Genomic DNA, 22,792 nt, shown 5'->3' with positions numbered 1-22,792 from the left:
AGTGTAATTTTGGTATAGAATTTTTGTTTGTGTATGAAGTATTTGGCAACAAGAATTTAAAAAAAATCACAATAATTTCAGTGGTCTTGTTATCATTGCAATTGTAACATATTATATCTTTCATGTCAAAAACATAGGTAGTGTTCATAATGGTAAATAAGTATTTTGCAAGGTTTCCCCAGATGCATACATAAATTTACATTCAAAGAACAAGTGAGACAGATTCTCACCTTCTTTTTCACAGAAAATGTAGATATCATCAATAGCCACAAATTTGGATATCATTGAATTACATGGATATATCTTATGAAAAATATTGAAGTGCACTTCCTTATCCATGCATTTTTCCAGACAATGTCAGGAATAAGCATGTTCCAGAAAAACTTTCCTCTCGGTGTAAGTTGGTTTTGTAAATGAAGAATTTGTCTTATATATTTATTACAACAAGATTTCTCAAGTAAGCCCACGCCTTCCAATCTGAGTTCTGGATAAACTTTGTGATCATTACCAAAGCTAAGATGAGTTTTCATTAGTGTAGTTAGACCACTGGGAACGGCTTTGATCACAGAAATAAACTCTCTGAAAGGTATTGGAAAGTCTTTCAATGTTATAAATTGTTCATATATGAGAATATTACCCTTGTTGTCGAAAACATCAAGAACAAAGTCAATATTCCTCTCGTGCCAGCTGGGGTAGAACAATGACTTATTCCTTACAGTTATGTCTGAATTATTCCACAAAAGAGCTTGATTTGGGGAAAAATTCTGCAGGAAACATATTTTCCAGGCCATTAAAGCTTGTTGGTGAAACCGAGACAATTTAGCAGGTAATCTTTCAGGAATATAAATACATTTCAGTAAAAATGTAAGACCTCCCAACTTATTAAACACATTATTTGGAATGAAATACCATATTGAATCAGTCTTGATCAAACATCTTTTCAACCAGTTTATCTTGAAAGTGTTATTTATGTCAACAAAATCCAACACTTCTAGACCGCCTTCAGCTCTTTTGTTAGAAAGGACTGACTTTTTTAGTTTGTGAGACCTATTTTTCCAAATGAAGTCAAGAAAGGTCTTATTGATCTCTTTACAAGTAGCAGGATTTACACATAACGATAATGAGGGGTACACAAAACGAGACAGTCCCTCTGCCTTGGACAGAAGTACTCTCCCAAGTATAGAAAGATCTCTGTAGCCAATTATTGAATATATTTGAGGTTTTCTTAATTTTAGGAGAGAAATTCAAATGTTGTCTGACATTGTTTTTTTGACAAATGTTTTCCTAAATATTTAACACAGTCCTTTACAGGAATATTTTCTATTTCTTTATCATCAGAGTCAAATAAACATAAGATTTCACATTTAGTGTTCTATGGTTGAACGTGCTCCATGGTTACCAACGCAATGACGCTTTTCCGTATCCAAGACATCTCTAGAGCTGAAGAGGCGAGCTAGCTGATATATTTTCAGATATCACCATCAATAAACATAGCTAGTTTAAAGCGTAGTGTAACTGCTCGTTTGTCTAGCCAGTTAACATAATATTTAGCAGTAAAAGAGTAGGGTGTTTGGCGTCAACAATGGTGAGTAACATTAGCAAGCTAAGCTACTTTAGCCCAGCTAACGTTAGCTAGCTAGCTTATGTAGCCAGCAACATGATATGGCCAGCTTGCTGGTGTGGATTTAGCAAGGGATCAAATCAAATTGTATTCATCACATGCGCCGAATACAACGGGTGTAATGTTAGACTTAGCCGTGAAATTCTTGCTTACGAGCCCTTCCCAACGATGCAGAGTTAAAAAATAATAATACAAAGAAAAATAGTAGCTAACACAAAAGGAATACAATACCCAAGAATTGAGCTATATACCACGAGTACCAATACCAAATCAATGTGCAGGGGTATGAGGTATTTGAGGTAGATATGTACATGAGTCATGTCATGAAGGCAGGGTAAAGTGACTAACGACGTTAACGTTAGGCATCAGGATACAGTAGACATGACTCGAGTAAAATAAAGAACAGAGTAGTAGTAGCAGCAGCAGGATTATGCTTTGTCACGTCTGGTGCGCGAACAATCTCTGTAATCGATGCGGTCGACTGCACGGATAGTTAGCTTGCTGACGTTAGTTTAGTGAGTGAGTAGCGAAATTGTAAACATTAGCTAGCTAGCCAAGTGACTGCTACTAGGCTAGCCCTCTAGAACATACTATAACGTTTCCATGACGACACAGAGCTGCCTGCTGATTAGCTAGGGTTTCCACTAATTGCCACAGTCAAAATTGACTATATCGTAAAAATGCATGAAAACTAAAATGAGCTATTTGGTCTTAATTTAAGGTTAGCAGTGTGGTTAAGAATGGGGTTAGGTTTAATCCAACTTGAAGAGAAATTGTTCGATATTGTGCTTGAAACAGTAACTTAACCTGCTAGCTAAACAACTAACTATGATTAATGAAGAGGGCCACAACCACAGATCCGTCTTCTAGTTTATGTTACTTAGCTGGAAATTGACATCCATCCCTGTCCCTCTTTCTCCTTCTCTCTCCTTGAAGGCTGAGTTTGGTTTCAATGAACACCATCAGAATGAGGCCATCAACTACATGCGCTTTGCACGCTCCAAGAGGATCATCAGACTCAAGACCATTGACTCCTGCTTCGAGGACCTTAAAGACAGCAGGTGTTGTATCACACTATTTTTATGTTTTTTATCACATCTAGCCAACAATGTTTGTCGGAGGAATGCAAGTCTGTCTTTTTAGGACAGCTTTGAAGGGTATTTGTGTGTATCTCCAAAGAAGAAGTTCCCCCACAGGGAAAAATAGTTATTCTATTTATATTCTATTATAGGCTAGTGGAGGAGACATTCACAGTGGACGAGGTGCGGGACATGCTGGACGGGCTGCAGCTGGTTGTGCGAGGGGAGGTCGAGACAGAGCTCATCAACACGGCCCACACCAACGTGCTGCTGCTTCGGCAGCTCTTCTCCCAGGCTGAAAAGTTCTACCTCCGTCTGCAGACTGACATATCGGAGCTGGAGAACAGGTGGGCTGTGGGGAGGGGTGGGATGGCGCGGAGGTGGACTGTGGGGAGGGGTGGGATGGCGCGGAGGTGGACTGTGGGGATGAGGGGGGGGGCTTCAAGGACAGGCTGACTCCCATTTTGCGGCTCAGTTGGTAGAGCATGGTGCTTGCAACGCCAGGGTTGTGGGTTCGATTCCCACGGGGGACCAGTACAAAAATGTATGCACTCCTAACTGTAAGTTGCTCTGGATAAGAGCGTCTGCTTAGTGACTAAAATGTAAAATAGTAGGTAGTACAGAGAATTAGGGAGTGTATGTGAAGGTATATTTCAGTTTAACATTGGAAACTAGCTGGTGGCTCAATGAATCTCAATAGCGCACATCCTAAATCTAAACTCGGACTGAAGGCTATTGAAGCAATTACGCAATGGGTTAATAGCAGATAATGGTTTCTCACACTTTACTACCCTTTTCCCCCAACAATACAATGAAATGGGAGGGTGAGGCTAAGGACCCTTCCCTCACACTCACTGCCTCACTCTGAGGATGGATCTGAACTTGTTACTGGGGCACAGGAACATGCCACTTTGAAATGTATAAAATGGCTCTGTGATGTGGAGTACATTTCCAGGCCGAGGGACTGTGTTAATGGGTCTTTTAGAGAGAGGGGGGAAAGCCATTCCTTTTACAGTCCCAACTTTTTGATGTTGAAAAACTGACAGGCCATCAGCAATGTAGAATGGTAGAATGGAGACAGTGATTACATGGCAAATGGTATTAGAGAGACCATTTTCGTACTTTACGAACAAGACTTTGATTTGCCTCTATGGATATTGTGAGGTTGTTGTGAGATTGGTACATGAGTGCGAGGGAATGAGAGATATTGGTTTAATAAAAATGTTCTAGCAATTTGGGTCTTTGTTTGTATTTGACATCTAACATCTGCTGAATTGAGAATATTAACAGCTGTGTTTAAACTACATTTGACCTTTATTACACTCAATGAAACTCACTTTATGGTATCAAACATTCTGTCATTACTCTGGTTCGTTTATGAGCTATAAATGTGCCTAAAAGTATAAAATGTTCTAATTTTTTGTCCATCTCTCTTTTTCTCATCCCCTTTGCTCTTTTTCATTTTCTACAGAGAGTTGTTAGAGCAAGTGGCTGAGTTTGAGAATACTGAGTTTAAAAACCCAAATAAGGTGAGTGCCCAACCACTTTGAACTATTTCCCCTTTATAAAATAAGAAGTGTGCATATATTACATGTTTAGGGTTAAGGCTGAAATGTTGCACTTTCATGAAATACACAGCACTTGAATCGTATCACAATTGGAAATGGCCGACCTTTTTAAGTGAATGTTTTAAGTCCATGTTATCAAGGTAATGGACAGCTGACAACATATATTGATGCCATTTATTGATGGGAGAGTATGTGCTCACGTACATGCCTTACTTCCTTACCCAGACTAACCAAGAAATTAGCAAGCCCAAGTTAGCACCGCTGAATGAAGGTGGGGTATCTGAACTTCTCAACAAGGTACGGTACTCAAACCTCATCTGGTAGTACAGATGTATATTGTAAGAGCACCAGCTCAGCAGCTATATCACCAGCCATCTCATCAACTGTTTCTTCACTTTGGTTTTTCATCAGGAGATATCAAGGCTACAAGAGGAAAATAATAAGCTCAAAGGCAGGCTCCGGACTTTGGAAACCCAGGTACCTCACACATCTGAATCCGTAAAGTGTGTTTCTGATTGACATGTTCTTACTTAGTTATGATGTTGATTATCAATGGTGTGGTACTGTAGATTTGGACATCATTTTGTCAAGTTCTGTACCTGATCACATCCATGATCATGATTAGTTTATAATGGCACGACAATATTCACCTGAATGACTCCTGATTTCCTAGTAGCCACAGAACAATCATGAGCTGCTTGTCTGCTAGAATGGAATGGATGGCCGAACTGCCTGGTTGGTTATTTGGGTAGCTATTTCCTCAGAGAGGGGTTTGGAAGTTGCTCTTTTTCATTTTGAAGTGCATTTTGAAGTCGTCATTAATGTACATAAGTTTAAAAAAATCTGAATAGTCTGGAATACGTGTGTGTGTGTATTGCTGCGTATTGAGGGTTAACATATTCAGGATTTCCATTAAAATGTTGGCAGTGTCATACTCCTAAAATAAACAAATGAAAGACATTGTACTGTAGCAAGCTAGCTATCTGGCTAGAATAGCCTGCTATGTTACTAAGTAAGTAAGTTATGTTATAGTACTCTAGCTATTGTTGCATTTCAGAGCAGAGCGTCCAGAGTGAATTTACGAACACTTAAATGCACTCTACTTATTGTAACTTTTAATTATTGTAACCTACACCTGACCTTGCTAATTGAATGATCGTATCACTTATATGTTGGTATCACTTATATGCAGTATACTGATTGTTTTTCAGGCCATGGGTGCGTTGGATGAGAAGACCAGGGCGGAGAGGGCTCTCAAAGACTTGCAGAAGGTCAAGGGGGAACAGCAAGTACTGTAGCACCATAAGGGCCATGGGTTCAAGGTCATGGGTTAACAATATAACAAACAAACCTGGTTCAAAAGACCATAGAATGACAACTGCACTTGATTTTTCAGTAGTATTTCCTGTTTACTTCCTGGTTTTTGTGCATTTTATAAAATTTTTTCCTTTTAGTGAAATTGTCCACATGCTGGACTTGTGTTTATGATGTGTTGAAGCTTTTGTCCTGCTTTTTTTCTGAACGATTACTATTATTTAATTTGCTTTCATGGAAATCAACTGGTATGTATCAATCTGTCACTATGCTTTGTGTGTTGAATATATGTCAATCTGAGTGTGCATCCTAAATGGCACCCGATTCCCATAGGGCTCTGGTCAAAAGTACTGCACTGTATAGGGAAAAGGGGGCCATTTGGAACGCACATCAAAGTTCACCCACTGACATGCCTTGTCTCTCTCCCCAAGATGACCACCCGTTCTCAGGAGATCACTAGTCTGGAGGACACGGTGGCAGCACTGCAGGAAGACTACCAGAAGTCCCTGAGTGTCAACGCTGCCTCCCAAAGAGACCTGCAGGACAACCTGGTGTCTGCCAAACATGACCTGCTCAGGGTACAGGAACAACTGTCCCTGGCAGAGAAGGTACGTGCTTGGCCCGTACCCTATACTGGTACCTACCTGATGCCTTTCACATAAATCATGCATTGATTTCAACCAATAGACAATTGTGTGAACTTCAGTCTCAAAATACAGTGTTTTCGGAAAGTATTCAGACCGCTTGACTTTTTCCACATTTTATTACGTTACAGCCTTATTCTCAAATTGATTAAATATTTATTTTCCTCATCAATCTACACACACTACCCCATAATGACAAAGTGAAAACAGGTTTTTAGAAATGTTTGCAAATTAAAATAAAAAAAACAGAAATACCTTTATTTACATAAGTATTCACACCCTTTGCTATGAGACTCAAAATTGAGCTCAGGTGCTCTGTTTCCATTGAAAGGCACACACCTGTCTATATAAAGTCCCACAGATGGCAGTACATCTTAGAGCAAAAACCAAGCCATGAGGTCAAAGGAATTGTCCGTAGAACTCCAAGACAGGATTGTGTCGAGGCACAGATCTGGAGAAGGGTACCAAAACATTTCTGCAGCATTGAAGGTTCCCAAGAACAGAGTGGCCTCCATCATTCTTAAATGGAGAACCACCAAGACTCTTCCTAGAGCTGGCTTCCTGGCCAAACTGAGCAATCGGGGGAGAAGGGAGCTCCAGAGTTCCTCTGTGGAGATGGGAGTACCTTCCAGAAGGACAACCATTTCTGCAGCACTCCACCAATCAGGCCTTTGTGGTGGAGTGGCCAAATGGAAGCCACTCCTCAGTAAAAGGCACATGACAGCCCGCTTGGAGTTTGCCAAAAGGCACCTAAAGACTCTCAGACCATAAGAAACCATAAGATTCTCTGGTCTGATGAAACCAAGATTGAAACCAAGATGGAACTCTTTGGCCTGTCTGGAGGAAACCTGGCACCATCCCTACGGCAAAGCATGTTGGTGGCATCATGCTGTGGGGATGTTTTTCAGGGACTGGGAGAATAGTCAGGATCGAGGGAAAGATGAACGGAGCAAAGTACAGAGAGATCCTTGATAACCTGCTCCAGAGTGCTCAGGACCTCAGACTGGGGCGAAGGTTCACCTTCCAACAGGACAACGACCCTAAGCAGACAACTAAAACAACGCAAGAGTGGCTTTGAGACAAGTCTGTATGTCCTTGAGTGGCCCAGCCAGAGCCCGGACTTGAACCAGATCAAACATCTCTGGAGAAACCTGAAAATAGCTGTGCAGTGACGCTCCCCATCCAACCTGACAGATCTTGAGAGGATCTGCAGAGAAGAATGGGAGAAACTCTCCAAATTCAAGTGCCAAGAAGACTCGAGGCTGTAATCCCTGCCAAAGGTGCTTCAACAAAGTACTGAGTAAAGGGTCTGCATTCTTATGGAAATGTTTTTTATTTTTAATACATTTGCAATCATTTCTAAAAACCTGTTTTTGCTTTGTCATTATGGGGTATTGTGTGTAAATTAGTGAGGAGGAAAAACAATTTAATCCATTTTAGAATAAGGCTGTAACATAAACAAAAAGTTAAAGGATCTGAATACTTTCCTAATGCACTGCATCTGAAGTTATCATTTGAGCTATGGACCCAACTGTATATCTGCCATTTTGAGGTTATCATGCAATCCAGTTTTGTGTGTGTAGGAGCTGGACCGGAAGTTCCAACAGACTTCTGCCTACCGCAACATGAAGGAGATCCTCACCAAGAAAAATGAGCAGATCAAGGACATCAGGAAACGGCTTTCAAAGTGAGTCGGTTGATTATTATACAAATTTGTTATGTATGATATATAGACTGGTTAATTGAGATTCTTCTCCTGAAAGATGATTATGTTTGCAGTTCCTGTCTAACAACCTTCTCTGCTAACAGTTCCAATGTATCAATTCTAGATACGAGTCTGATGAATGAACCCTTTGCATCACACAACAAGACACAAAATGGAGGTTAAAATACACGACAAGAGGGTAGAAATGGCCCAAAACCTTGGACTGTCACTCTGGAGAAGGTTTTTGCCCATTTATCATTTATTCTACCCCACTGCAGGAGGAGGTGCTTTGAACAAAAAATGTAATTGAGAATATCACCTGTAGTTCAAAACCTTTCAGAAGAATCGTATCATCTCGCTGATCCAGCAGATTTTGTAGTCATTGGCTTTAGGAGATGATTGCGGGGTATTAAGGGTTGGGGGCTAATCGACAGAGCCTCCTATGGTCAGTCTCACTGGGAGAAGAACCTTGAATGTCTCTGTCCCTCTGCTACTCCGTGCTGTCCCATATCTAGGAGCTGGAGCTTTGTGTGTTTAGTAGTAGGTTTTCCTCATTGCACTATGCAAGTACTTTCACGTCCTTGACTTGCTGTCTAAAAAAGGAGGCCTTCTGAATAGGAGAGATATGCTTGAAGCTTTGGTGCTGTCTATATCTGATGGTGATGGGTACATTTTCCCATGACACCAATATAAACTATTGTGTCTCCTCGACTGTATAATCTTTTTCATCTATTTCTATGTAGCTGGGGTATCATGCAACATCTGTTTATATGTATTCAGCTGGCGGAATTCGGAGCTCCAAGTTTTAATGATAGTGAATAGTCATGGCTAATGGTACATATTATGAATCGCAGCATAGCATAACATTCCAAAATATCTTGAGGGGAAGGTTTTGAGGGAAACGTTTATATACAGTAGTATGATTTGACATGTTTTCTTATTTTTCTTACAATTTTTATCCTGTTTAGCATATAAATAATGCTTGGAAAGATCAGAGGTTGGACCTAAGCAAATGTATAAATACGTCTCTACACATATAGAATATTTTTATGGGAACAGTGAACTTTTTTGTCCTTAACCCTGATAATAGCCTGGTATCAAGGCATATATTGTATTCCGTCTGGTACCAGGCCAGAGGCAAATGTGTGTAATATGACAAAAATTCTATGTTGCTGTCTTTGACGTAATGCTCTTGTAGAGTACGATACACGACCACCTATGTCATATTAGACGTGTATGTGTGATATGTTTGAATTGTTGTGCGGTAATAAAAGCTGTTACCAAAATGTCAGCTTCTTTCACATTTGTTCAAAGTGCACCCTGGGACAGAATATAAAAGATGTGGGCCTGCAAGCAGCTATCTAAAGTTAATCCTCACACTACAATGAATGGGATGGGCCTGGATATGGGTGGTGGCAGTGCTGCCTTCTCTATGGGCCGCAGCAGGGGGCTGGGAACGTGTGCAGCTCTGGCTGCAGCAGTAGCTTCTGCTTCTGCGGGGCCCATGCTGGCTCTGGTCCGCTCATGGGCTGCAGAGAAACACACCCTCTCTAGGCTTAACAAGAGCTTATCAGGCTACATGGCGCAGATATGACCAACGAGCCCAACTGGAGCCACCACGGCTGAGTACGAGACCCAGGTGATGGAGTACCGCGGTTAACACGGTTAAACTGAAGATCGGGCTGGACGGCATCCGGGGAACCCATGAGATTTAGGCCATGGTAAGAGACTAACTGCATCTCATCTCTCTGCGAGAAGTGCATGATTGCTTCCCAAATGGTACCCTATTCCCTATATAGTACCCTACTTTGAACAAGGCTGGAAGCATGAAGAGGGTACTGCAGAATCTATGCTTATAAATATCAGATTTTGTTATCAGCTCTCATTCAGCCGTGTTTATCTCCATATCAAATCATTTCTTGATACCTGTACTATGATTGTTTTCAATTAAAATGGTCAAAAGTAGCTTCTTAGCTAAGAGCAATTTCTCATCAACAATTTTGCTAGGACTGTCTAGGAGTGGTCTGAGTGGGGAGGGCAAACCTGAAAACTGGCTGTTATTGGCAGAGATGTTTGGAACTCCCTTTCTTATTGGTCTATTAACTAATTTACCTCATGGTGATGTCACCAGGCAGGCCAAAACTCCATCCCAACAAAACAGGCTGAAATTTCAGGTGGTCTTTTCAAACAGCTCTTACACTAAAAGAGCATTATCATTTAAAAAAATATATATAAAACAGTAAAAAAAAAAAAGTTTTTTACTGCATTGGCCCTGAATTTCCTGTTCAATGGGACAACAATACCCGATACAATACACTATAACTATCCATCGTGTAGGGTGTTGACATAAGTGGAGGTTGGTGTGAAGAGCTATAGGAGGACTGAGTTATTGTATTGGCTGGAATGGAGTAAATGGAACGGTATCATACACATCAAAGATATGGAAACCACATGTTTGACTCCGTTCCAATTATTACATTCCAGCCATTACAATGACCCCCGTCCTCCTATAGCTCCTCCCACCAGCCTCCACTGGTTGACATGGCCCACGAGATGCCAAACACTCAAGCCTTAAAGGACAACTGCACTTCCTGATTTGGCCTTGTTTTAGATGTGGTTCATTAAGAAATGTTAGCTGCTATGATTGAATTCAAACTTGAGTTGGTTTCGGGTGTGGTTTGATGTGGGTGTCTCGTGTATGTGTTGGCAGGTGGGATAAATTTGCCAAATTATTTAGTCAATTAGCTTCACGCCTCATGCCCACCAGAGGCATCAAACTCTGCGTTCCGGTGGAAGTCATTCATTGTCAATGGCGCAACTCTTATGTTGGGGAATGCCGCACTAGGCAGCGATGTGTTCTGTGTACCGCATATGTTCAACTCGTTCGTTGCTTTAATGTGCGGTGGTACAAATGGAAGTACCCACACATATTCCAACTAGCTAGCTTTTATCTAGTTGAAAAGTGAAACATGTAAGTACGGAAAAGACATCCAGCAAAAAGTATATGCATCTGATGGACATAAGGCATCAGCTGGCTGGCTGGCTGCATACCAAATAATAGCCAATCAGAGTTGAGTTTAACTGGGTAAGCTGTGAATGGTCCTGGTGCATAAGGACAAAAAAAGTGTCAATGGAAGCCAGTTTTTGGATTTGGCTTCACACCAATCACATCTAAAGCAACATGTCGTTGACAGAAAACTTAAATGGTTGCATCTCGTTGTGTCGTCCTCTGATGGCTAGCTAGCTAAAATGGGCCCTTTCTTAAATGATCCATGGATGGAGATAGGGATTTGGACATGTGGTTTTACTTAATTCTCCATACTGGCCAATGATTATAACGGTGATTCTGATCCAACCATAAATGCATACATTGTGCCTCCTGAGAGGATGGAAGTTCAATATGTAGCTAGAAGCATGTCCTGTACCGAATGACCGAGTCATAGACTGTTTGTCAACATGAAAGAGAGGAGGATGGCATTGGCATTTCTCTACAAGTAGGGCGAGTCAACATGTTTTTTCTACACACACACACACACACACACACACACACACACACACACACACACACACACACACACACACACACACACACACACACACACACACACACACAGAGAGAGAGAAATCAGAACAATGGACAGCCACATCATATTTAGCTTACGTTTACTCGACTAAATAGTTTTTGGTATCTTTTAGTTGTCACTGTATTAGACATAGGTGATTTGATAATGTTGAAATGGTGCTGGAATAGTGGATGCAGCTCCTGTTTTCTTTGTGACTTGCGGTAACTCTCTGTGGTTCTAAATCGTTAGTTGTTTAGTAGTCCGAAAATGCCGGAAACATTAACTTGCTTGACCATGCTGTAGGTCATGTAACTGTTTGTTACATGCTATATGCTTTGTGGACTTCACCGGACAGAGGTTGCTCTCTGGTTTTATGATGAAACAAAGGTGTGGTTGTTGTCTTGGCGTTAGGGCTATATATCACGGTGGCAAGACGTATGAACCGAACTGGGCAATTATCACAACACAGGTTATAGTATTGCTTTTTGTTTCTGGCTTGGCTTCCACAGGGATTTTACCCATGTACCACTACTGCTGGGGGGTGATTTTACAGGAGCTTTTCAGGCAAACTCGGGATCTCGTCCACGGACACGTACATCGCTTCTGCCCTCAACAAGATAACCTACTACAAAATCAAGGCAGAGCTCAATCAAACTCGAAATGACATACAATAATTATTTCTAAACGATTTCTTAACGATATGAATGATATTTGGTACCATAGAGTGACTTTCAAAGCCACTGGAATTGTTTGCTGTGAAATACACGCTCTGTCCACTGGGGGTCAGTAGATATGGCTACACCATATAGTCCTGGGCCCATAGCCGCGAAGCATCTGAGTAGGAGTGCTGATATAGGATCTGTCCATATAATCTGATTCATTCTAGTCTAAATGCTAAAACTGATCATAGCTCAGTACTCCTACTCTGAGATGCTTTGTGGATACGGGTGCTGGCTACAGGTTTAGCACCATAGTCAAACTATCTTGACAGGAAGATGATACATTTTTGGGCAGCAGAGCATTATTCAGCCTTTGAAATCTGAGTAATGAAACTATGGTTACCAAATTTTGAAAAGCAGACCAGGATGACTAGTTACTGAATGAGGATGAATTGCACTTTCTTTTTATTGAAAATAAATACAACTAAGGGATTCTTGGAAGACAGGACAATCTCTCCTTTTTCCCATATTTTTTTTATATTAACAACACTTGAAATATACACTGAGTACACCAAACATTAAGAGCACCTGCTCTCTACATGACAGACCAGGTGAAAGCTATGATCCCTTATTGATGTCACTTGTTAAATCCACTTTAATCAAATCAAATTGTATTTGTCACATGCGCCGAGTACAACAGGTGAAACGCTTACTTACAAGCCCTTAACCAACAATGCAGTTTTGATGAAAATGCAAATATATATATATATATATATAATATATTTTTTAAGCATTTAAACAATTGAGACATGGATTGTGTATGTCTGCCATTTAGAGGGTGAATGGGCATGACAAAAGATTTGTGCCTTTGAACAGGGTATGGTAGTTCTGGTTTGTGTCAAAAACTGCAACGCTGCTGGGTTCCTGTGGAATGCTTTCGACACCTTGTAGTTTCCAGAGTTTCCAATTTGGCATGTTTTTCTAGATTCAGAACATAAAACAACATTTAGAAAGCAAACATCCCTTGGATCTAACACAGCAAATATGTCAATATGTTGCAGAACAGTGATTACATTTTTTTTCACAATATGGACAAAAAGATTAAGGGGGTTAGCCATCAGTGACAGATTTGACAAGCCAGTGCCGGAGTTAACAGCAAATACTAAAAACAGACATACTTTTGCCTCTAAAAATACAAGTTCAATACAAACATTTAGTAAAATATAGAAAATTATTATTTTGAAAACCCCAAATAAAAATAAAACCATTCCAGCAGTTCTTTCAGCACTCTGACAGAGTTGACGATACACAAAAATCTGACAGAGTTGATGTTTTTACGGCGTTGAAAAAAATGTAAATTGTCTTTTTCATTCAAGTGATACACAAAGTAACAATTTGTTTTTCCTCAGTTGCTTTGACTCTAAAATCGAATAAAAATAAACGGTAACCAAATTAATCAATTAACCAAAATGAATATCCTATCAGGCAGATGGAGTTGACCGTTTATGGTTGTGACAAAGGTGATTTCAATATTGTTTGATTTAAATCTATCAAAAGTAGAGAACTCTCCAGACCATGAGTGGTCTTGTTGCACTACATGTAATGAGGACATGAAGAAGGGTTCCTTATGGTGTAATCAAACCATGTACGTAAGTCAGACAGTGATTCTATGACAGTTTCGGGATGCAGCTGGCAAGCTGATGAGTATCAACGTGTGAAATAAATCCGTGCTAACAGTCACACCGGAAGTGGTGCTATTGTGTGACAGCGTGCCAAACTCCCTTGCCGCTGAGGGCACAAACAGCGACTTTCTAGAAAACACTGGAGCAACTGTCTGCTTATACACACATCACAGAGATTCACAGCAGCTTCCTGGCCAATTTAAAGACCGGGGACTAGGGGGGTTTACCAAGGGACTTTTCTCAATTCTAACTCAAAATCAGTGTCAACTGTAAAGTGTTTTTCTTCTGAAATTTGAAGTGAGGTCCTGTTTATGGGAAATAGGGTGCATTGACTGGCTCTTTGATTTTGAAAGACTTTTGGTCACATGGTCATGGTGATTTATGTTGTGTTTCCCAGTTAAACATACTGTATGTTCTAACATGAGCTAGCGAGTTAACATAATTATGGTTCTGACCCTCTGACTGGACTCCTGCCAAAACCACCTCCCCTCTGTAGAACATGTCCCTGGACAACCTGGTCTCAGAGCATTTTGTATTATTCTGTACGTAAATCTGGGAAAATCCATTTAGTATGCTATAAGTTTTTCTTATGGTACAGTATGTATTAATTTGTGGATGTCTATCACCCATTTTGTATGATATGTGACAAATATTTTTATTTATGTTACAAAATGTTACACATTTTCTAAAAGTACAATATTTTACTAATTTTCATAGCATTAAATATTACGAATTCTAGCTAGGTGGCTAACGTTAGCTAGGCTAGGATTAAGGTATTAGGGTTAGGGGAAGGGTTAGCTAAAGGGGTGAGGGCTTAAATTAATAAAACGATGGACAAGGGGACACATGAATGCAGCATCAGAGCTCTCATTCAATTCCATTCATTCTTTATTCGATTCATACTTCATTGCCAATCGACAAAGGTTGATAGGGAAATGGATAGGAACTCACATCATTCACCAGTGACAGTGAGGCAATAACCAGTTGGCTGTTGGCTGGCCTTCCAGTTTCCCCATCCAGTTATTTGGCTTCTCCGCTCTCTACATGTCTAGCTCAACTAGGCCCCCGCCTCCCACGTTAGGAGCCCCGCCAAGTCTGTGGCTCTCTGGCAGAGCTTGCGGCAGGGGTGAAGAAACAGGAGAAAATAAACATGTAGTTTGAGATTAAATTGTCACTTCTGAGCTATCAGCAAATGTCTTGCATCATTCAATATAATTGACAAATTAAATAGGTACCTGTTCCTTTAAAACCACCCTTAGGTTAAAAACATTATTTTAGAATATATCTTTCAGGTATCTGCAAAGAGCATGTCTTTCACATAGACTTCCTATACTTACACAGATGAGAGAACATTTTGGAAACCACAAGGACAACAGGCATCTATAGTCTCTTACAGGGACGGACTGGGACCAGAAATCGGCCTGGGCATTTCTTACACACCAGCCTATTATTCTTTTTTTGCTTCAGACCTCTACACCGGCCCATTGTTTTCCTCAAGGCCCACATTATTGGCCAAATAATGATAATTCTGTGCAAAACAAAAACAAACAACTTTAGACAGGACCAATGGGCTAAAGATGGTCCAGCCATCTGGCATTTGCCCAAACAGTCCTATAGCCAGTCTGAGGATATGGGTAATTTAATTACTAGGTAAATTACAGATGTCACACCAGCAAAACCACAATAACTGTTTTTCTCAATATCAATATCTATGCATAACTGTGCTGTGTCATTCTTCTTAGGAAGAGTACCACTCAATTTGCCAATTCAATCTTAGATTAAGAGCTAACGTCATTGATGACTAATAACACTGATGCATACTCTGATTCTCTGTGCAGTGACAGAGGTGGTGATGAGAGTGAGACCAAAGAGGAAGTCGTCACTGGTGAGTCCCTGTAACCAATATCATTTGACCAGACAGAGCCAATGTGTTGGTAGACCAATGATAAAGTACCATGTGGTTTAGGGTTATCGTCTGTTGTCATGAATCACTATGAAGGCGAATCAGTCTCAAGCACTCCGATTGTCAGGTTTTCGCTTAGTATCACTATCAACCACATATTGTTATGTACGTAGGCCTATTACTAATCAGCAATTCTAATGAATAAGGCTTGATGTCATCTCATAAGGGGTTGCTGGGACTCACAATGCTTTCTCTCTGCAGAAGCCCACTCTGAGACCACCACTAACACGTCTGATGCGGATTCTGAGTCCTAGAGGTCAGACGTCAGAGTTCGGACCTAAGCACAGCATGGTGACCCTATATAACAAATACACTCTGCTTCATCATATAGAATTTCATTGTGGTCATTATTGTGTTCTGGTGAATAGCAAGATGTCTGTTAGAATGTCCATAGTGCATGCAGAATGTAGATATGGTGTTTCCTTCTGTGTGATTTGAATAGTGTATGCAAGAAGCCCAATATCATTTGGTGACTGGCTTTGTCATATTTAAGTGTCAGTGTGTGTGTGTGTGTGTGTGTGTGTGTGTGTGTGTGTGTGTGTGTGTGTGTGTGTGTGTGTGTGTGTGTGTGTGTGTGTGTGTGTGTGTGTGTGTGTGTGTGTGTGTGTGTGTGTGTGTGTGGATGGATGGGTGCATGTGTTTTCAAGCATTACTCGTGTTTAACAGAGAAGTCTGTCCTGTGGTTGCACAGGTGTTCGCAGCTACCAGGCAGGTTACAGCTCCAGTAACACTGCTTTGCCGTGTGTCAGTTGGAACTGATGTCACCACCGGCACCTCTCTTGCCTGTCACTTTATTCAAGAGTTTTTTTCATAGGCACCCTGAAGCATCCTTAGCCCAGCTTACGGCCATGGCTGTTTCACTTTTGCCTCTTTGTGGTCCAAACCGAGAAACGCAACCTGAAAGAGGAGACTGGTAGCTACTTTCAACCGCCAGCATCTCACCCCCGGGTCCTATGAGAAACCTGAGACAGAAACTGCTACATCAAGTTGGGTAGTGAAACTTTTATGAGGATTCCACACCGGTCTGCACTGTGCTCTTGTTTTACCCAGTGCCCAAATATGTGTTGAAACACAGGAGGTTAGAAAGTACTCTTCCTTACACCTACTCACAGGAAACAAACAGACGTTAATGAACTTCCCACTTCCTTTTATGTTTCTATCATAACAGTCACTTTGGCTTTGGAAACTCAAAAGATGATAACACATATTTATTGATGTTTATTGATTGATTGATTTTCACCAAAGAAAACAAGTGATAGACAGCCATACAGATAAAAACAATGCAATCAAAAAGCAGTATGCAGGTGTGGTTGGAAGCCTTTAAATGAAAACCACACATGGCAAACACACACGGTATCAACAATATCAAGTTGTCAAACTCTTGACTGTTGCTGTAACCTGGAACACAGCCTGATAAAAGCATAACCTCTTTAAATGAATGAAATCAAAACTATCATGACTGCCTCTTCGTTTTGATGTGTCCGTAAACAAGTCCTAGAATGCCAGGAACCTTTTGACCTTTTGATGTTTGCAAAACATTGCAAAGCAGCATTTTGTCCCTTTAAGTTCCCCTTGCCTTTCATATCTGCTCATAGTAGCTGCACTTCCTTTTCTATGGCGTCTGCTTCTTTCTCGCAATTGTAAACAAGGGTGGATATGCTTAGATGTAGTTCAATCGGGGACAGACTAACTGAATGAGTATCAGAGACGGTGTAATATGAACATTTATTAAAATAGTTTTGGGAATAGCCTCGTCTCCGAGGAATAATTGTCGGAGCCAGATGATAGGATGGCAGGTAGCCAGCCCTATGGGGGGCAACTGGCATCGAGACCCCAATGCTGGGAGAAAGGAGGTGGATGGGTGGGGAGGTGGATGAGTGTCAAACTGTTGCTGAAAAACAGCAAGTGAGAGAACATGGGTAAGTTGACATAGAAACACATCTCAAGATTTCCGCCCAATGGCTGAGACAGTGAGAGGTGATCATAGGTGAAACAGCAAGCGTGAGGAATGTACATAATTGTGCTATGATATAAGGCTATAAGGTAAATAGGTGAATGACATTCCGCATGTGGCAAATAGAAAAGAGAAGGCGAGATATGAAGCCATGATGATAATGTTTGTAAACGCTAACATATACAGGTAACTGCCAAAATAATGGAAATGCTTGAATAAATTAGGGATACAAAGTACAGTGGGAAGAACAAGTATGTGAAACCTTTGGAATTACCTGGATTTCTGTATAAATTGGTTGTCAAATTTGATCTGGTCTTCATTTAAGTCACAACAATAGACTGTCTCCTCCCCTTCATCTACACTGATTGTACATACTAGGCGGTGTCAGAGGAAGGCCTGAAAAATTGTCAAAGATTCCAGTCACCCTAGTCATAGACTGTTCTCTCTGCTACTGCACGGCAAGCGGTACCGGAGCGCCAAGTCTAGGTCCAAATGGCTCCTTAACAGCTTCTACCCCCAAGCCATAAGACTGCTGAACAATTAGTCAAATGGCCACCTGGACTATTTCCATTGCCACTATTCTCTGTTAATTATCTATGCACAGTCACTTTACCCCTACCTACATGTACAAATTACCTCGACTAACCTGTACCCAAAACACATTGACTCGGTACCAGTACCCCCTCATTATTGTTATTTTATTGTGTTACTTTTTATAATTTTTGGACTTTAGTTTATTTAGTAAATATTTTCTTAACTCTATTTTCTTAACTGCATTACTGGTCAGTAAGCATTTCACTGTAATACCTGTTGTATTCGGGCAGATGTGACAAATATCATTTGATTTGATTGAAGCGGATTTAACAAGTGACATCAACAAGGGATCATAGCTTTCACCTCGATTCACCTGGTCAGAGCAGGTGTTAATGTTTTGTACACTTAGAGTACCATACTTACTGGATGAAGTTAAAGAAGCTAGCCATTCAGTCCGATTTACTGATTGAACTTACGTTATCAGCTACATCACTTTCATTTAGGCAACATCCGGGCATTTGACCTATTCCAGTGGATTGATTGTCAGCCCACAATGAACTTCCCCTCACCATCTCACAACACTGGTGTTGTCTTACTACCAAGTTTATCCATTTCATGCACCACTAAGTGCTTCACTTGAGCATACTGTGTTGTGAAAAAATGGGCCGTGACATGAAAAGGGTTTTTAAGAGGGATGAGGGAGAATTGTTACAGCTGTATAAGACAGGTGGTGTGAGATCCAATGAAGAGCAGATTTGCCTAATAAAGCCTGCATTCAATTCTATGAGTAACTTCATATAAGGTGTCTCATAGAACAAATGCAAGTACTACTAGCTGAGTATACCACAGGTTCCCTAAAAAGAGAGACAGTTTCTCAATTGAATGCATACAAAGTCGATTAGAATTTTACACTGGTATTCTGTATGTTTGGGGGAAAAAACAGAAATGAATGGCATAGGCAAAGCGATGTATCGACATGTGACATTGTGGTTAAGACGTAAAATCATAAAAGCTAGTGACGATGAGACAGGTAACAGTATTCATCAAGGGCTAGAGGCGTCTACTCAGAGGAAAAGACACAGCATTGAAGTCTCATCACTGACTGGGTAAGTGCATGTAACGTTGTCTTTGTCATCTTGCTAGTGAGCTTTGTTTCAGAAGTAGAGATTTTCTTTCATAATAGTGGATAGTATTATTTTGTTAACATTTTTGTTAGGTTGAAATTGTTTTAATTGTGGATCAAAGGTGATAAATTATTAAGTGTATATGTAGTAATAACTTTATTTTCACATCTATTAGGTTATTTGTGGGTTAAATAACAGATTTTTTACATTTTACTTCTTCTGACAGGTAAAATGGAGTGGCCATTATTCACTGCACTCCCAACTGATGAAACTGTAAGTATTATTTCAATCTAAATGCTTGTATTGACAATTAAAAAACAATACCATAAAATTAATTAGAGAGCAGAATCAAACATCAGAGAATGAATTCAATCCAAACATGTTGATTGTAGCCTAAAGTATCTACTGTTTGTCTTTTGAACTCCCATACATAGACCACATAAAGTTTCACATCAACATTAATGTGGTCGGTGAGAAAAACTCTTGTTAATATTTTCAACTTCACTTTAAGTACCCAAAGTACCCAAGATTCAGATCAGATTTTAGATCAGTTTTCTGGAGGGTTGCTTATCATGTTTGTAACAGTGTTTTTGTGGTCTGTTTTCGTGAGAATGTATGACTGTGGACGAGTATGTGATCTGTCTGTGTGTGTATGTTATTACAGTACACACATACTGTGCTTTTAGTTATTATTTTCCCATGATACATAAACATTCATTTAATTATATATTTTTTTCAATGTTCAGTTGATCAGATTCAGTGATACTTTTCAAGAAAAAGATCAATGAAGCTTGGAGTTTGTGAATTGAATGCTTGCTTGCCTTTAAGCTAAACACATACACACAAACTTCGCCACAGTAAAGGCTAAAACGTCAGTCTAAAAATGTCCATGGTGTGCATGCTGTCACCGCTTCCCCCAATTTAATCGCCGTCCTACATCTGTGTGTGTTGGTGTCGACAATGAGTGCTGTGTCGTTGACGTGCATCATGAACCTGAGCCCCTCTTGTAGCCCCTGTGGAACGTTATCCCGCCATCTCTCAGCCCCTCCATCTCATACAGGAGGAAGTGGTGTAGTGGTGAGGTTTCTCCTGTGGAGACAGTGAGACACATCACCTGCATCTGAGAGCAGCCAGAGTAGCATCTGGTTTAGATAGAATGTCACTACCACCAGATCTTGGTGTCACCTTGCTGTGCTCCACTGAATCCACAGTGTTATGAAACCCTGTCGTGTAGGCAGATGGTTTGGGGGAACAGACAGGCAGTCAACCACCGTAGACAGGAAGTGATGAAAAAAAGAGGAAAATAATAGTTCAATTCAAATAATAGTTCAATTAAAAGTAGGCTAAATTGAAATCTGTCTGTCTTTAAACCGTTATCAAAGACACAGTGACAAAATAAATGATTAGGGACACCTGTTACACAAATTCAGAGTAAAAGTCTCCCATTAAAGAATGCTTGTTTGTATTACAGCTTTCTGGAGATTACACAGACGACTATGGGACCTTCACTGAGACCCCAGGGGGGCTATGTGACAAGAGCTGGGTGAGGGAGTTTCGGGGTGTCTACGAACCCCCGCTGTTCTGGCTCATCTTCGTCTTGGGAGCTGTGGGCAACCTGATGGTGGTCTTCATCTTTACCACGGTGCGCCACCGCCTCAAGACCATGACGGACGTCTACCTACTCAACCTGGCTGTGGCCGATCTTCTCTTCCTGGGCACGCTGCCTTTCTGGGCCGCCGACGCCACCAAGGGCTGGATGTTCGGCCTGAGCCTCTGTAAGCTCCTCTCGGCCATCTACAAGATCAACTTTTTCAGCAGCATGCTGCTGCTCACATGTATCAGCGTGGACCGCTATGTGGCTATCGTCCAGGTTACCAAGGCCCACAACCAGAAGAACAAGAGGCTGTCTGTCAGCAAGCTGACCTGCCTAGCTGTCTGGATCATCTCAGGCCTCCTGGCCCTGCCTGAGTTAATCTTTGCCCAAGTCAAGCCTGACCGTAGGGGTAATTCCTTCTGTGTCTTGGTCTACCCAAACAACCTCTTCAATCGCACCAAGATCCTGGTGCTCGTTCTGCAGATCTGTGTGGGTTTTTGCCTGCCGCTGCTGGTCATGGTGCTGTGCTACTCTGTCATCATCCGCACCCTGCTGCAGGCCAAGAGCTTCGAGAAGCACAAGGCACTCAGGGTCATCTTCACTGTGGTGGCTGTGTTTGTCCTCTCCCAGCTCCCGTACAATGGGCTACTGGTGGTCGACGCAACGCAGGCCGCCGACACCACCATCACGGACTGTGCTGTATTGGAACATTTCGACGTCGCTGGTCAAATCGCCAAGAGTCTGGCGTACACCCACGCCTGCATTAACCCCTTCCTGTACGTGTTCATTGGCGTTCGCTTCCAGAAGGATCTGCTGAGGCTGCTGAAGCTGTGCACCTGCGGCCTGAGCCAAGGAGGTGTCAGTAAGCTGCAGGCCGTCCCCAAACGCCCTTCTGTCATGTCTGACACTGAGACTACCTGTGCCCTCGTCTTGTAATCGTGCCCACTGAAGCCACACACACATTCAACATCACCTCAGATCATATCATTTCATTGGTAAACACCTCATCATTCCACGCCTTTCTTCTTCCATGATATCATATGCTGCTAGAGGACACTCCCACCTGTTGCATCCTGAGTACATTGATATTTTACAGGTATAGAAATTAATTGTTGTTTACATTTAACTCGTCAAGAAACATTTAACTCGTCAAGAATCAAGAAACATGCAATACATGAAAAGCATACCATTCTCTAAGACATTGTATTAAAGTGTAAATTATTGTATATATACTGAACAAAAAATAAACGCAACATTCAACAATATCAACGATTTTGCTGAGTTAGTCAGGAAATCAGTTGAAATAAATTCATTGGGCCCTAATCTATGGATTTTACATCCTCCTATGTAGCAGTGGCCCTGGTCTTACCATGACTGTTTTAATATGATCTCTATTTGCAGACTTAGTGCTTAGTAAAATTAGTAAAATCCTAATTTTGTGTGTATTTTTATAATTGTGTAACAAATTTGAATAACATTTACAAAACCCAATTTCTCAGAATGCCTCATCTTGGGCTTTATCATCACAACTTTTTTTTCCAGAGTACAATGAGGTCACTTGAGTAAGTGTGAAGCACTCTCTATCTAACCTTTTAAGGTAGCAAGATTAGAACAGCAAGAACAAAGTCTTAATGAAGGAATGCAATGCAATGCTTTGAGCCACAAGAGCAGCATTCACTTAAGGTCATCTACTTTGTGTGAGAAATTAGCATGCTGTGGCTTGTTGCATTCACAACACTTTCACTATGACTGCAGCCTAAGACTATTCTTAGGTGGCTCTTCAAACAT

At 41.0% G+C, this 22,792-nt stretch overlaps 2 protein-coding genes across 4 annotated transcripts; both read left to right on the top strand.

Moving 5' to 3' along the window:
* Positions 1-1,385: 1,385 nt before the first annotated feature.
* On the top strand, positions 1,386-8,222 carry LOC120027799 (leucine zipper transcription factor-like protein 1). 3 transcript variants are annotated; one of them, XM_038972835.1, is made up of 10 exons: positions 1,386-1,585; positions 2,558-2,682; positions 2,853-3,047; positions 4,172-4,229; positions 4,494-4,565; positions 4,680-4,745; positions 5,480-5,539; positions 6,014-6,190; positions 7,810-7,913; positions 8,056-8,222. In XM_038972835.1, the coding sequence occupies exons 1-10, from the start codon at positions 1,583-1,585 to the stop codon at positions 8,072-8,074; spliced, it is 879 nt and encodes a 292-aa protein (XP_038828763.1). In that variant the 5' UTR covers positions 1,386-1,582; the 3' UTR covers positions 8,075-8,222. The 3 variants fall into 3 exon arrangements, with proteins under 3 accessions (XP_038828763.1, XP_038828762.1, XP_038828764.1); XM_038972834.1 differs by having other exon boundaries at positions 1,387-1,585; positions 5,480-5,557; XM_038972836.1 differs by lacking the exon at positions 1,386-1,585 and adding an exon at positions 1,994-2,140 and having other exon boundaries at positions 5,480-5,557.
* A 1,093-nt stretch (positions 8,223-9,315) lies between these two features.
* Positions 9,316-22,318, top strand: LOC120027627 (C-C chemokine receptor type 9-like). Its single transcript, XM_038972631.1, has 2 exons — positions 9,316-9,447; positions 20,882-22,318. The coding sequence occupies exons 1-2, from the start codon at positions 9,316-9,318 to the stop codon at positions 21,938-21,940; spliced, it is 1,191 nt and encodes a 396-aa protein (XP_038828559.1). The 3' UTR covers positions 21,941-22,318.
* The last annotated feature ends 474 nt before the right edge of the window (positions 22,319-22,792 follow it).

Source organism: Salvelinus namaycush, chromosome 33 (genome assembly GCF_016432855.1).
Source record: "Salvelinus namaycush isolate Seneca chromosome 33, SaNama_1.0, whole genome shotgun sequence".
In the NCBI taxonomy this organism is placed as follows: domain Eukaryota; kingdom Metazoa; phylum Chordata; class Actinopteri; order Salmoniformes; family Salmonidae; genus Salvelinus; species Salvelinus namaycush.
This window is presented reverse-complemented; position numbering and strand designations above follow the sequence as displayed.

What these genes read in the sequence shown, in the direction of transcription:
- LOC120027799 (XM_038972834.1), top strand. An exon ending in ATATCGGAGCTGGAGAACAG is followed by an intron (nt 3,048 to 4,171) that starts GTGGGCTGTGGG and finishes CATTTTCTACAG; the next exon opens with AGAGTTGTTAGAGCAAGTGG. An exon ending in AGTTTAAAAACCCAAATAAG is followed by an intron (nt 4,230 to 4,493) that starts GTGAGTGCCCAA and finishes TTCCTTACCCAG; the next exon opens with ACTAACCAAGAAATTAGCAA.
- LOC120027627 (XM_038972631.1), top strand. Translation starts at nt 9,316, where the DNA reads ATGAATGGGATGGGCCTGGATATGGGTGGTGGCAGTGCTGCCTTCTCT. An exon ending in CGGGGCCCATGCTGGCTCTG is followed by an intron (nt 9,448 to 20,881) that starts GTCCGCTCATGG and finishes TTTGTATTACAG; the next exon opens with CTTTCTGGAGATTACACAGA.